Source organism: Trichosporon asahii (assembly GCF_000293215.1).
Source record: "Trichosporon asahii var. asahii CBS 2479 unplaced genomic scaffold scaffold00005, whole genome shotgun sequence".
NCBI classification, from domain to species: Eukaryota; Fungi; Basidiomycota; class Tremellomycetes; order Trichosporonales; family Trichosporonaceae; genus Trichosporon; species Trichosporon asahii.
In genome coordinates this window covers 94,368-109,213 of record NW_014040919.1, presented here as the reverse complement: position 1 = coordinate 109,213, position 14,846 = coordinate 94,368, and the positions used below count along the sequence as shown (strand labels likewise).

General features: G+C 60.4%; 3 protein-coding genes across 3 annotated transcripts; 2 read left to right on the top strand and 1 right to left on the bottom strand.

The window, feature by feature from the left end:
• Positions 1–1,326: 1,326 nt before the first annotated feature.
• On the bottom strand, positions 1,327–3,273 carry A1Q1_04540 (uncharacterized protein; the record flags this gene model as incomplete). The annotated part of the gene is made up of 2 exons (XM_014327973.1): positions 1,327–3,113; positions 3,165–3,273. The coding sequence occupies 2 exons, from the start codon at positions 3,271–3,273 to the stop codon at positions 1,327–1,329; spliced, it is 1,896 nt and encodes a 631-aa protein (XP_014183448.1).
• Positions 3,274–3,531: 258 nt separating this feature from the next.
• Positions 3,532–5,720, top strand: A1Q1_04539 (uncharacterized protein; the record flags this gene model as incomplete). The annotated part of the gene is made up of 7 exons (XM_014327972.1): positions 3,532–3,599; positions 3,656–3,789; positions 3,855–3,941; positions 4,010–4,436; positions 4,491–4,578; positions 4,746–5,182; positions 5,234–5,720. The coding sequence occupies 7 exons, from the start codon at positions 3,532–3,534 to the stop codon at positions 5,718–5,720; spliced, it is 1,728 nt and encodes a 575-aa protein (XP_014183447.1).
• A 3,715-nt stretch (positions 5,721–9,435) lies between these two features.
• Positions 9,436–14,791, top strand: A1Q1_04538 (uncharacterized protein; the record flags this gene model as incomplete). The annotated part of the gene is made up of 3 exons (XM_014327971.1): positions 9,436–10,342; positions 10,383–13,064; positions 13,110–14,791. 3 exons carry the CDS (start codon positions 9,436–9,438, stop codon positions 14,789–14,791), a joined length of 5,271 nt encoding a protein of 1,756 aa, XP_014183446.1.
• Positions 14,792–14,846: the final 55 nt, after the last annotated feature.

Sequence of the window (14,846 nt, the reverse complement as noted above, 5' to 3'; positions counted from 1 at the left end):
GGCGGCCTCCGTCTTCGGCTCGACCGACTTCTGCTTGCCGGCTTTCGGACGGCGTACTTTGCTGCTCTTGTGGTACGGGTCGGACCAGGCGAAGATGCCCTTCTCGGCGATGTTCTTCCACGCCTCGTGGATTTGCTCGTCGTACGTTTGCGCATCCGTCCAGAGTTGCGACTCCTCTTCGTTGTCTGAGGTCAGCTCAGCATGCCCATGGAAAATGCTCACAGTGCTTGGCATTGAGGAAGACAAGGTGAAGCTGCTTGAACATCTCCTCTGGCGTGCCGTACCCGTTCTCGCCGAGCTTGGCCTGGTGACGGTTAGCGGCCGTGTACTCCTGGATCAACGATGAACGCCACCACTCACAGCAATGTTGTCCAAGCACTCTGGCTCGGGAATGGCTTCGTAGTAGTCTGCCCATTCGTCGCGGTCGGGAAGTTCGCGGAAAATGTCACACATGCGGCGGCTGTTCAGGAGTTAGCTATACATTGCAGGTTCATTTTCGTGCATCCGTAACATCCGGGTGATGTCGAGGGATAGGGCAATCGAGGAAAGATGGGTTGGGCAGGCTTCCAGTCCCTCAATCCTCAACTTCCCCGGGTTCGGTCCGTCGGTCCCCTGTCCCCTTCCTTATCATCGGTACCTCCTCGAGATAAAGGCACTTTGATCCGTTTTCCGAGCAAGCCATACGTCCGCAAGCATGGATCGCCGAGAAACAACACTCACCTTCCGTCCTTCGCCTTGTACACTGCATCGAGCATGTCACGGCAGGCGGTCCATTGCGGCTCCTCCATGCCCTTTCCATCGGCGGTCTTGCCCGGGTATGCGGTGGGAACGACGCTCGGAGGCGCGGACGCGCGGTGTCGCGAGCCCCCAGACTTGCGTGCCATGGTCGGGCTCGTGTATGCTGTTTGTGCGGTGGATGCGAGGGGTTGTCGGTGGATGGATTGATGGCATGCAACAGCCGCGCGCCGGCTGCAGTGTACGGTGAGTGACGCGCGCTGGTGAAGCTGGGAAACCAGGGTGCGGAGGCAAATTTGTTTTTGTTTTAGTACGGAACGCTGCTATGGCTGGGTGCCTGGGAACTCGATGCTGACTGTTGGGCTTCGCTGTGCTTTGTACGATCGCGTGCAAGAAGGCATGGTCATGGACAGTGCGATGGTTGGTCTGTGCTAGAAATGCATAGTTTTCTTATGATCGTTACAGTGGAACGGGACAGACACTCTGTCGCCGCGGTATCCAAACCTCTGGTGAGCCAAATGAGGTTTCCCAAATCTATATAAAACCAAGTGCCTAGGGACCTAGTGCAATGTTTTACAAGCAAGTCCTGACTTAGGCCTTGCCGGCAGCGCGAGCGTCCTTCTTCTTGCGCTTCTCGATCTCCTTCCGGCGCTTCTCGAGCTTCTCCTTCTCGGCCTGGCGCTCGGCGTTCGAGTACTGCATCTTCTCGAACAGACGTCGCTTCTTGTTCGACATCATGACCTTGCGCATGTCGGGCTCCTCCTCGTCGGCAGCCTTCTTCTTCGTCGACGTGCCGAACTTCTTGGTGGCCTCCTTAAGCTGAGCCTGGAAGGTAGCATGGGGAGTGCCGTTGGCCTCGGCCTCGAGCTCAGCCTGGTGGACCAATGACTTGTCCTTCGGGTTCTTGGCAGCAGCAAGGAGAGCAGGAGGGTATGTCGGCTCCTCGACCTCCTCAGACTCCTCCTCGTCCTCGTCAGACTCCTCCTCCTCAGCAACGACGGCCTCGTCCTCGTCCTCCTCAGCGTCCTCCTCAACAGCCTCCTTCTCCTTCTCGAGCCATGGCCGCTCCAGCTCGCCCTCGCCGTCCCAGGGCGAAAGGTGAGGGGGAAGAAGCTTGCCGGGGCCGTACTCCTCAGCACCGAGGATCTTCTGTCGGTTGACGCAGTCGGCAACCCACTGAGGCTGGACCCAGGTCCACTTGCGGTCACCCTGCATCTCACGTCTCCGCTCGTCGGTCATGGGGCGGTCAATGAGAACGTGGGTAATGCTGTCAGCCTGAGGAGCCTCTCCAGGGGCAGGGGCAGCCAGCGAAGTGACGACCTTTCCGCCCATGGCGCGGATGACGAACTCCCACGTCCGGGAAGAGGTCTCACGAGAGAGGTAGAAGGTGTAGGGGGAGAAGAGGAGCTGCTTCTTGGAAGAGCTGGGGTCGGAAGAGGCGAGGAGCGAGGTGTACGTTGGGAGAGGTCCAGAGGCAACGTCCTCGACCTCAACGTTCTTCGAGGGACGCTCGACGAAGTCCTCCTCGGCCTCGATCGTGTCCTCCTCGTCATCCATCTCAACGTCCTCATCGTCAGCAGCGGCTCCAGAAGCGGAGATGCCCTTGATGGCGCGCTTAACGGCCTTCTTCGAAACACCCTCGGCACCCGCGGCACCAGTAGCCTTCTTCTCGACCAGGCGGAAAGCACCAACAGTCTCTCCCTTCTCGTCCTGCTCAACGTCGAGAGGAGGAGGGTAGACGAGGTTCTCGTCGGTGTAGAGCTTGTAGAGAACGAAGGAGGTGAGCGTACGGTAGAGCTCGAGGAAGGTCAGGAGGATACGGAAGTCGACATCGTGAGGAACGTGCTGCTGGAACTCAAAGCCCTCGAGCCAGCGAACGTTAACGAGGTCGCCACCGTGTCCGGGAACCTCGCACTCGTAGTAGACACCCTTGATGCCAAGGAAGACCTTGCGGAGAGAGTGAGTGCGGATAGCCCAGACCTTCCACTCGTTGATGAGGCGGCTACACTCAGTGATAACCTCGGTCGGGACGAGAGTCTTGCCGGGAATGGGGTTGGTGGGAAGAGTCGAGAACAGGTGAACGAGGTTCAAGGGGTCCTGGAGGTCCTGGAGAGCGAGAGTGAAGGTCGGGTAGCGCTCGCGAACAATGTGGTCGAGGCGGGTGACGGGCTTGTTCTCCTCGAGGTTCTTGGCGAGAGCCCACTCGCCACGGCCGACGGCGCGGGCAAGCTTCTTGGCGAAAGCCTTGTGCTCGCGGAACTTGACGAGGAGAGGCTCGTGAAGAAGGTACTGGATGTCCTTGTGGTAGTAGAACGAAGCAGGGGCGGACGATCCCTTGTTGGCACGCTTCTTGTGGAGAGGGTCGCGAGGGTAGATACCTGCACATGTCAGCTGAGGTCGACCCAACAGCTACTCACCCTTGAGGATACAGAGGCGACGGAAGTCGGACAGGGAGATCTGGAGTTTCTTGAGGGCCTGGTTACGGGTGATGTAGTTCTTGGCCGCTCCGGACTCTCCTCTCTTCTTGATTTTGGCCATGGTTGCTGAGCGTTGTGTTCGTCGGGTCTGCGACGAGAGTGCGATAATCCCAAGCCGAAACAAAACCTCACCATCTCACACCCAGCCTCCACCGGCAGGCGACAATCCAAATTTTTGATTCCGCATGCTGATCTTGCCACCCGCGTCGACATACCTCACGTGGCCAAAATGACGGGCCTCCACACCAGATTACACTGAAGACCTGACGTCTGTTCATTTTGTTATTGTCGTCAGTCGGCCGGCGTCACCCACACGACCATGGCGCGCCGAAACCGCAGGTGTCCCGTCTGTAAGACGAGGCGATACGTCAAGGATTCCAACACTGGGTTTGTGCGCTGTCAGAATGGTCATTTCCTAGATGTGAGCTGCAGAACGCGATAAGAGCTGATATCCAGGGTGTCATCAGCGAAAACCATGCTGTGGACTACAGCGCCGGTCACGCGCTGCAGAAACGGCGTGTGCGGAAGGGACCGAGAACAAACAAGAGAGAACTCTACGGCCAGCGAGATCAGAACTGTGCGTGTATAAACTCCAGCCGTAGGCAGTGCTAACATGCAGACTGGCATGGGGAAGCTGCTCAGATCTTGCGGATAGAGGCGCTGCAGATTCTGCTGCGACTGCAAGTACGGGCCTTGAAGGAACTGTGGGACCTTCCAGATGTGTTCGAGGTTAGCTCTCTCGCTGAGCCTTGTTGACGTGCAGAACTATGTCCGTGATATCTGGACGTTTCGAGTAGCGACGTCACCGCTCCCCTCAACATCCGACCAACGGGGGGAAGGCTCGCGATCTCCAAGTCCTGGTCCGTCGAGGCAACAGCCCTCGCAACCAATGGCGGACGAGAAGCATGACGAGAAATACGACGAGAAGGAGGACTCCGACGAGGACACGGATTCGGAGAGGGATCTCGAGGCTCAGTTTGCCACAGAAGCGGACGAGAAGTCGGATGAGAAGGGAACCGACGACGAGAACCCCCTCGAGGATACGGCAGTCGATGTGTCGGACGACAGTGACGATGACGGCGCGGACAAGGAGGAAGGGTTGCAGGCTTTGGAAGAGGTGCCGACGGAGGATACACCGGAACGGCCACAAGAGCGGGTCATAACGGTATCCGACACGCTGATATGTCTCGTCCTCGGTCTATGGATGGTGCGCGCCCCGTTCACGTATGCAGAGCTTGCGGAGTAAGTTTAGTAGCCCCCCCACGAACTAACATGCAGTGTTGTCAACCACAACAAGATCCCGTTCATCGAGTTCTTCAAGTCTACGCAGCTCCCGGCCGAGATGAAGAAGCGCATGAACGGCCCCGTGCGCCGTTCGCTGATGCCTGGCCGCTCGCCAAAACCGATATATCTCTGGAACAACTCGCGTCGGTTCGCACACATTCTGTACCGGCGCTTCAAGATCGACTTTCCTCGAATAAACGAGCTTCCCGTCGTCTGGAAGATGGTCTCGAAGCTGGGCGGCGATGGTAGGTTGCCCGAACGAGCGCGGAACTGACGGCAGACGTGACGTACGAGGAGGTGCTCTCGCTGTTGAACATGGCGGAGGTGAACCTCTCGATCGTGGCGCCAGAGTATATCACAATCAGACCTAAGCCTGCTGAACAGAGACCAGACGAGGTCAATAACCGTCAGAAGAAGGATAAGAGAGCGGAGGAGGAGAGGAGGAAGAAGGAGAGAGCCGAGTACGAAATAACCAAGCAATATAGCGTCATCATGCCCGAGATGAGCATCGCCGCCGCGTGGGTCATCGTCATGAAGCTTGCCTACGGTCTCGACGGAACGGAGCGCCAAGCTCTTCTGCCCGATGACCCGCTAATCGGCCGACCGCGCGCCGAAGACTGGCTGAAGGAGCTGAAGAAGCGCAAAGAGCGCGGCGAGTTCAACTACAAGCAGCATCTGGAACATCAGTGAGCTCTCCGCTTCTTCCAAGCTGACTCCAGACCCTTTGCGGCGATGAGCGAGGAGGCAATAGACGCCTTCCTGAACGATGCGGAGGAGGTCCTCCTGAAGAACCGGGAACAGGAGCGCTGGGCAGCCTCCAACTTCCCCCTCCCGCCGAAGTCCCGCCTCCCCGAAGCACCGACAGCATGGCAATCCTGGGCGCCGTTCCGCGCCCACGCGGCCGCGAATCCAGTGACGCAGGCCCCGCCCATCCCGTCCTCGACGCGCAACGACGCGCTCCCCCTCATGCCAGGCGAGAAGATAAGGTCCTTCGACGCCTCAGACGTGACGGGCACGCTGCCGCCGGACTTCGAGCTCGTGGCCGATTGCGCGGCCCAAGTGGCCGGCGTGGAGACGCAGGAGCTGCTCGAGATTGTGGAGGTGTTTGAGCGGAGACTGGAGAAGCTGAGGCCGAAGCGCCAGCTCGAGCTAGGCAATAGCCAGAGGAGCAGTAAGAAGCTGGCAAGGACGCATACCATCTTGCGTAACTCGCGATACCGATGAGACGCCGGGCCGGAGGTGCGAGCTGTCTGGCTCAACGCTCGGCGCGCTCGACCTGTCTTCATGCCGTGAGCAGAGGCGGAGCACGCGCGACTGCCATATGGCCGGCGCTGAGCCCAGCTTCGACCCTCCTCGTCCGTTTGTCACTGTGACGTAGATCCGACCGCAGGACGCGTCCCCTACGATCCCTGAGGTCCTGTACATAACACCTCGATACATCTCGATAGGCATGCTCGCGTGCTATGAATACGTGTATGATCCTGCCTGCTGCGGCGGGCACGATCGCGCCAACAGGCCCAACGGGTGTCGGACTACCCAGTAGCTGGCCTAGGACAGAGTACGGCGCTAGGCCGTGGGGCGCGAGCGGCGCGCAGAATTGGAAGCGTGTGTCTCGGACCTGTCCTCTTAGCGTGGTGGGACGAGAATAGACTGGGTCTAGTTTCGGCGCTTCTCTCGGCGCTCCCTTCGGCAGCGACTCCGCCCATGACTTCTGCATTCCAATAGCAGAGCTGTTGCCATGCGCCAACTCCGCGTTGAGTTGGGAGTCGTAGTGTCCCCTGACGATCCAGCCGGTGCTCCTTCTGTTAGAAAGTGTGCGCGTACGCCGCTGTAAGCTCAACTTCCGTGACCTCCGTAAGCTCCTGCGTGTCTGTCGGCGACACGAAACGCGAGTGCCAGTGGGGTCAGCCGAATCCAGGCGACACGGACGCGAGCAACGCGCCTGGCATAATGGCTCACTGGCATATTGGCACACGACGGGGCGTGTGGTGCGAAACGCGCCTCTGTGCCTCTTGCATAAGAGGCAGACGTGGTTGGCCATGGACAGGGCAAACGGGGTGGTCATCACAACCCCCGAAACTGTAATTGACCCAGATTCACGAGGTCCACGAGCTTTTCCAGCCCTTAACATCCAAAACTGCTCAAATCATCGTCGAGTAATTCTCCAGAATTGGAGCGTTGGGGCGAAGAGGGTAAGGGGCCATTTTTGCACAAACATGAGATTTCAGGGGTCCCCCCTTTACTTCTTTGCTTGACCATCTCTCGCAATTCTGTTATGCGGGTGACCTCCATTGTCAGTGTTGGGCGATGCAATGAGACAACACAGGTACGGATACGGCCTGAGTTCAGATTCAGATCGAGGCGCAGAACCATGGCGCCGCGATGCAGACAACAGGATGGAGGGCAGTGCACGACGCCGGTACGCCGAGCTGACAGAGCCAGAGCTGTGGTGGACGGAGCCGGCCAGGGTCTCCTCGCGTGGCTCCCCCGGGCCTAGATTTTGGCGCCGCCTGAAGAACACTCGCTAGCTTCTCATTAGTCGATGGAAGCTGATTCGCACGCGCCTTCTTATCCCATAACACCCTTGGATTATATATATAATTTCGGCGGATATTTGCATCGATGAGAAAAAAAGAACGCGTTGTAAGAGTGTAACTCGGAAGTGGAGACGGCTGAGTGAGGCTGCGCGGCTGAATTGCTCCCCTCCCAGATGTCCACATGTTAGTGTGAGTAGGAGGAGGGGATGATGGAGAGCTGAGAGCTGTGAAGTGTGAAACGTATCGGTGAGCATGCCGCGCTGATCAAGCTGATCAAGCTGATCAAAGCTGTGCCGCACTGCGCTGCAACTCTTCGCGCAGCCATCAGCTAATTCAGATGCTAATGAACTCTGGACCTTGTGCAGAGAGGAGCAGCACTGGAGCAGTGCTTGGCCTGCCTATGCTGCCTATGGGATGGGCGAGGATGGCGAGGTACACAGTTCAGGGGTTCAGGACGTTGGCAGGGTGTTTTCAGGGAATACACAGGGAAATGAAGGATGTGTCCCAGGAGTCAGGGCCGTGTGAAGGCTTCAGAGCCAAGGGTGTGTGCCGTGAGGATGATGTGATCAAGCACTCTGAGCTCTGGCGGTCGAGCAGGGCCAGGGGTCAGGAACCCAGGTACACTCAGAGGTAAACAAGGTGGACGGAGGCACCACGCCCAAGGGATGAAACGAGAGCACATCAGGAACTGCCGTGTGTGTGTCCCTCTGCTCGTCCTAGTGCTCCCAAATTGGAGGTTCGGATCCAGCCAGCTTCATTGGCAGGTCATACTGCAGCTCCACCTCTTGGTACTCACTCTCACTGCTCGACCCAGGGAGAACAGACAGGACTCAGGAGTACGGCCGCTAAGGATATCCCACGCTTTCTCAACCAGCACCCAGGACCATCACCACTAACAGCAGCAAGCTCCAGCCCAGACGTCTGGACTCTTGCTACAGACGCGACATTTCCACATTGATCATTATTGCGCATCTCAACTCATCATTCATCGCTCGCGCCCCCGGACATTGCCCATCACTTCACATCATTCCACACCCCGCCATCTTTGCCTCTCCCACACACCCACTTGTCAAACAATCCACTTGCCAAGCAAAAGCAGCAGCGTGATACCCACACCAACACCGCCCCTCGTTCCACTACCAACCACCCAGCTTGCCAGAGCACGCACAGGCAGGCGTTCCGGCCAGGTACCGTACTTGCAGCCACCGCCCGCCGCCTCGCCCGTACGCCCGCACGCCCAACCCGTTGGGACCCGCCTAACCGCTGTGTTACCTCGTTTTCCTTTTCGCCAACCTACTCGCGCGCTACGCTCGCACTCTCCCCTATCTACTCTCCCGCCCCGTCCTCTTGTGTCAATACGTCCTGTCACACCGACCCCCTTCTTTTGCCCTTGCTTGCTCGACACACGGTACACGAACCTCGGCGCTCCTCCTTGATCCCCTGGTAATTTTCTGAATCCCTACGGCACGCACGGCCACTAGTGATTGATACCTTTTGACTTGAAGGTCTCAAGTCTCACACACCACCACCCACCACCACGCTCTGGTAGCTCGAAATCACTTACGGCGCGATACGGCGGCTGTGCATCCGTTTTGGCCGTTTTCCTGAACCACACACCCGGCCTAAGCTCCCAAGCTCGTCTCCTCCGATCTTCCCTTGGCGTCCTCTCCACCATCGACTGCGCGACTGTGTGATCCGTGATCCTGCAATCCTCCACCTGGGTCTCACATCTCACAGGCATAGCCCTCCTCTCCTTGCGCCTCTCTTGCCGGCCGTCTGCCCGCGCTCGACCGCTGTCCTTAGTCTGCTAGGTCATCTTAGTGTGAGTCCCTCCCTTCGTCCTGGCCTAGACCGATAACCTCGATGCTCCATCCCTCATCATCATCTGTTTCATCTTCATCGTCTCCACTCTTGCCTAGCACCTCTGCTGCTGTCACCTCCATCTTACTCCGCATCTCGAGCTTGCCTAGGCCGACATCCATGACAGACATATCGCTGATCACCGCATCGCACACATCTTGACCCCAAACTTGCAATCACGCACACAACAATCGCCCCTCGCCCCGCGCCGATCCACATCGTCCCTCACCTGTCCCTCATCGATCTGCGCTCGGTCTTCCTTTGGTTCCTCTGGTCGACGTATTGCGCAACGCACGCGCCTTCCTTCTCGGCGTTTTTGCTTTCCTTGATCGACCACTGGGTTTGCGCATTGGACGCTCTCTCATCACACATTTTTTCTTCACGACGTTGACGACGATCACTTTCGCTCCCTTCTCCGCTTCCTTCCTTTCGCACAACTCGACTTCTTGCTTGCTTTGCCTTCGCCTTGATCGACGTTTCTCATCCTCCCCCTCTCCTCTTGTTGACCGAACCTCTGCTCTTCCTTTCCCCATCGCGCTCCGATGGCTTCCTCTTCTGGCGACGGATCCCACGCTCTTTCACCTTCCCAACGTCCTTCCTCGCCCCCGATACCTATACGGTACGTCCCGCCTCCGTTGATCTCGGACCGCTCGTCTTCCTCGGAATCGACGTCTTCCTCCTCCACCCTAGCGGCTCCACCGCCTTCCTCCAATCGCTTTTCCCTGCTCGCCGCCCGCAGTCCGCCGTCTTCCTTTGGTCGCGAACATCGCCTCAGCCTTCTCTCGAACAGCCCTGGTGTTTTTGAAGGGAAGGACGACCAGCGTGCCCAGTTCCTCCAGAACTTGGCCCTCGACAAAGCTCTCGCCGACGAGTGGCAGCTAATCGACGCGCCGGCTCCCGAAGCCACGCTTCCCAAGCCGCCCTCCAGAAGGAGCTCCTCCCGCCGGCTATCTGCCATCATGTCGTTCGGCGGTGACACCAAGAACGCCCAGAAGCCCGGGCTCAAGAAGAGCAACAGCTTCTTCCGTCGTCTGAAGGGAGGTGGCCACGATGAGGAGACAGCGCCCCCCGTTCCCGACGTCGCTCCACAGATTCCCCGACTCTCCACCTTCCTTTTGGACAAGGACCAGCCGTTAATTCCTCCCAACAGCAGCCTTAATGGATCAGCCACGCCCCGGGCCAACGCAAGCCCCGTCCCTCACAGCCCGTCTCCTTCAGGTCCCCGCCCTCCATCCAAAGCTGGTCCGCAACACTACTCGTTGCCTCCCGGAGCATCATTGCCTCCTGGTGCCGGATTACCTCCTGGAGCTGGGTTCGGACCTGCCCCGATCCCAGGACGCTCTCCCATGTCCCCGACTAGCCCCACCGGGCCCGGTGGACCCCGGATGGCTCCCTGGTCCGGCAGCCCCGCTCCTCCCGAGGGAGGCCTCGCGAACGCTCCCACTCCACGTAAGTTTCCATATTAGTGAGCCTGTGCTGACGTTGGTAGCTCCCAGACACCCGTTGAATCAGCCGAACGGAAGCATTCCAAACGGGGTTCCCAATGGTGTGCACCAGCCTGCGCCCAAGCGGACGTCTTACGGTATCCCAAACGGGCCAGGTTCAGCGAACGGTCACGCTGTTGGTTACGCCAACGGCGCCCCGAACGGTGTGCCCAACGGATTGCACAAGTCAAACGGATCCATGAACGGCTACGCAAACGGATCCGCGAGCGGTCATTCGAACGGATCGGCGAACGGCCATGCGCTGCCGAACGGCGCGATCAACCCCCGCCCTCTGCCATCACGGAAGGGAAGCGCGCCAGTGCCGTACCTGAACCAGCCTAACGGCTACGGACCTCAGACCATGTCTCCCCCGACCTCGCCAACCGACGGCAAGTATGTGCAGCACCACATCCCGTACTCGCAGCCGCATCAGATCTACTCTCGCCCTCCTCTCCTTGACCAGACTCTGGCTGGACGCGCCAACTCGCAGCCATCCAGCGCGGCGGCGACTCCCTCCCCTCCCCCGGCTCACATGGGACAGTCTCACTCGGCTCAGCAGAATGGCTCGCACCATCGGGTGCTCTCCAAGAGCCCTCCCGCTCATTACCAGGGCCCGATGAGCCCGCCAACGTCTCCGCCGCAGCGTGTTACCTCTCCAGAGGCCGTTCGTCCGATGTCGCCTCCTTCGCAGGCATTCTCATTACCTCCCGGTGCCGGCCCCGCGAAGCCTCCTACCGGCCCCCGGTCATCGCGTCCGAACGGTGTGCCTACGCAGCACCACGTCTTTCAGCAGGCGCCCTCTCCCCCTGCTTCGTTTGGCAGTCATCAGGGACATCAACGTGGGCCCTCTGCTGGATTTAGCGCCCAGGCCCACCCGCAGCGACCCCCGACTGCTCCCAATGGCGCGGCTGCTCCTCTGCAACGAGTGACTTCTCCCCAGTCTTCTCACGGACACAGCACTTCTCCACCGCCGCCTTCGCAGATGGCTCCGCAACCCAACGGCTACTTTGCCGTTCGTCCTCCTGTTAACGGCCACCCCGCCCCTGGTCCCCAGTCGCACATGCCGAATCGCACGTCTTCGATATCTCCTCCCCAGCCTTCACACATCGCAAATGGTGCCGCCCACCCCCAGCAGCAGAAGCAGCCGCCGGTCATGGCGACGCGACCGGCACGTTCGACATCGGTCTCGAGGAGTACTGCGCCGGTGCAGGCCGCAGCTCCCCCTCCGCCTTTACCGGAAGGAGCTGAGAACCGACGATGGAGCTCTCGCCCGGGCGCTACGCAGCCGAACGGTGCTCCTGTCGGCATGACGACAAGCACGGGCGCCAGGGTCGAAATTGTGGGCAACCAGCAGCACGCGCATGCGCTGCCGCCGAGCTCTGGGGCATCGGTGTCGGTGGTTGCGAGCAGTCGCCCGCAGTCTGCGTCGAGTCGACCGCAGTCTGCTCGGCAGGTGTCCAACGACAACTACGGCTCGCGAGGCATTGCGTCACCTCCACCTGTTCCTGCACCAGTGCCAGTGCCAGTGGCCGGGGCTGCGCCCGCTGGAATATCTGCGCCCGCCCCTGGGCCTGCGCTCGCCCCCGCGGCTGGCGTCCACACGCAGCAGCAGCAGCAGCAGCAGCACGCGCGGACGACGCCCGAGAAGCCTGAGCGTGCAGCCGAGAGATCTCTGCCGCACCTTCCTCAGTTGTCAACGCAGCCGTCAGACTTGGCCCCTCCCACCTCTGGAACCGCCGCGCCGATCATCAGCCCGACTCCCAAAAGCGCTGCTCTCCCCCGGCCCACCATCGTCATTCCGCAGACTTCCTCAAACACTCCTCCCCCCAAGGTCACCCCTTATGCGCCTACGCCTGTCAACAACGCTGTAAACGCACCCGCCCCTTCGTCGACAACCAACACTGTCAAGCCCGCACCCGCACCTCTACCTGCATCGGCACCCGCTGCTCCGCCCGCCGTTCACCACCAGCAGAACGGCCACCCGCCGAATATGGGTTCGAGCGTGTCCCGGGCCTTCGATTCGCACAGCTCTGCCGGCCAAGGAGCAGCGCCAAGCCTTCCAGCGAGTCGTGTCCAGCCCAACGGCTACACCAACGGCCATGCCAACGGCCACGCCAATGGTCATGCCAACGGAAAGCCCAACCAGATTGGAAACGGCCTTCCCAGTGCTCTGAAGGGAGTTCCGGCGGGCTTCCGCACATCGCATTCGGCCACAGCGCGCCGCATCGCATCGTCACCCCTGGCCAGCCCCGTGACGTCGACAGCGCCCAACAACCCGATCACCACTCCTATACCCCGGCCTTACGGTTCGCGATCTGTATCCCAGCCTTCGTCGTCAGCTGCTGCCCCGTCGTCGTCGTCAAACTCGAGCCAGAACTCCTCGACCGAGATTGACAAGGACATTGTGGACATGATCCAGGGTCGTCCTTCGGTTATGAGCCGAAGCCGACCGACGAGGAAGAACGACAAGTCGCTGACTTACCTCCTGTCCCACCCGCGTGTGGTCATCTCGCTGCTGCCTTTCCTGAACATCAACCAGTTCTTGAACCTGCTCGCTTCGGACAATGACCTCAGGAAGTACATCTCGGGAGAGATGGTCGGCCGTTGGGTCATGCGCGAGTGGGGTGTGACCATCGAGAAGGAGCGTGGACGCTCGTGGCCTGGACTGACTGTCTGGGAGGGATTCCGTGAGTATTGTTTTTTTTCGACGAGATCATTTGCTGACAGGTCAGTCGAGTCGCTCCTGCACGATCCGGCCGTGTACAGCACGTACCCGGAGCAGTACCACAATCTGCTTCGCCATCTCAGCTTGTCGCACACGCTCGTGGTTCTCTTCCTGCGAACCATGCCCGCTTCGTCGTTCCCTTTCTCGGCGCCCTTACCGTTCGATGACGATCTCACGCCGCCCCAGCTGCACAAGTCGAGCTCGGTCGCCAGCTTCACCAGCGGCATGATTACGCCGCCGCGCCGACCTGGTGGTTCTCGCCCCGGATCTCGCGCGGGTTCTGTTGCTGGCTCGGAGCCTGGCAGTCCGTTTGGCAGGATGCCTCGCCGCGAGCGAGTCGTCGAAGTTGTCATGCCGGAGCCGCTGTCGGCGACTCCGCAGTCGGCGTCGGCTGTCACCAAGCCCTGGGACGCAGCCAGCATGAACACGAGCATGGGCAGCCGCCTGCGCCGCCGCCGCGGTTCGGGAAGCTCTGTGCAGTCCGGAGTGCCCATTGGCACGTTTGGCCGCAAGCGCGCCAACTCTGTGTCGTCTATGAACACGATGGCGCTGCAGGCTCCACCGTCGCACAACGCTGTTCCCTTGCCGCAGGGCAAGGCCGGCCTTCCCCCGGTCAGCTATCCCACTGCGAAGCGATACGAGTTCACCAACTACGGTGGGCACTCGTCCAAGCACTCGATCGGCGGAGGATTCTCGAGCCGCCCCGGATCGATCATGTCGGCACAGACGAGCAACGCCCACAGCTCGATGCCGTCCACGATCAAGGGCAACGCCTGGGGCTCGCGATCGACGACGCACATCTCGTCGGCTCAGCAATCGCTCGACCTGCCGGTTCCGCCACCGATCGGCGGCAGCGGCAGCCGCTCGTCGATGAACGGCAGCGACAGCCATCGCTCGCGCAACTCGGAGCGCGGATCGCACTCGCCCATCCAGCGTCGCTGGGACTCTCCTACGCAGGGCAGCAAGTACGAGCCCGCGTTCGACCGCCCGCCGCCGTACATGCCCGGCCGTGCGCCGATCCTGCGTGTGTTCGTTCCTGTCTCCGAGCGCGTTCCCCGCTGGCCGTCCGCCGAGGGTGCCGCCGCGTCGTGGCGCGAGCTCGAGAAGTGCGGTGCCAGCAAGCGTATGCGCCTCGGTGATCTTGTCGTCAATACTGCGCTCAACAAGCCGACAAACACGGAGCACGTGCTCATCTACATTCCGTTCATCGAGCACAAGCTTGTGCCGCTTGAGTACAACCACTGCACGACGGGCCACCTGCCGCATTACCTGGACGCCTTTGCGCTGTCGCCGATGTACTACGACCCGTTCCTGCCGACGCCGCAGATCATCTACCTCGACTTCTCGCCGTTCGCTAAGCAGGCAATGGACAGTGTGCGCTTAGCGCACGACCGTCGCGACGTTACTGTCGCATCCGGTGCGCGCATCTCGGCCAAGCGTTACCTGCACGTCGCTGGATTCGAGGTTGTGCCGACGCCGGACGAGCGCATCGCGAAGGAGTGGGCGGGCCAGATCTCGCTCGAGGCCGAGGGCACCGCCGAGGGCCGCCACGAGATGGAGGCGCGCTTCGGCTTCGGCGACCCGCGGCAGTGTCAGATGGGTGCGTGGGAGGTTGTGCGCGAGCGCTCCATGGTCGGCAGTCTGTGGCTGCGCCTTGTGCGCGAGGAGCCGCGCATCAGTAAGGCCTAGATGTTGTCCGCAGAGGCGTGAGCCGCCTCTGCCGCTGTCTCTCTATACCCCTCCA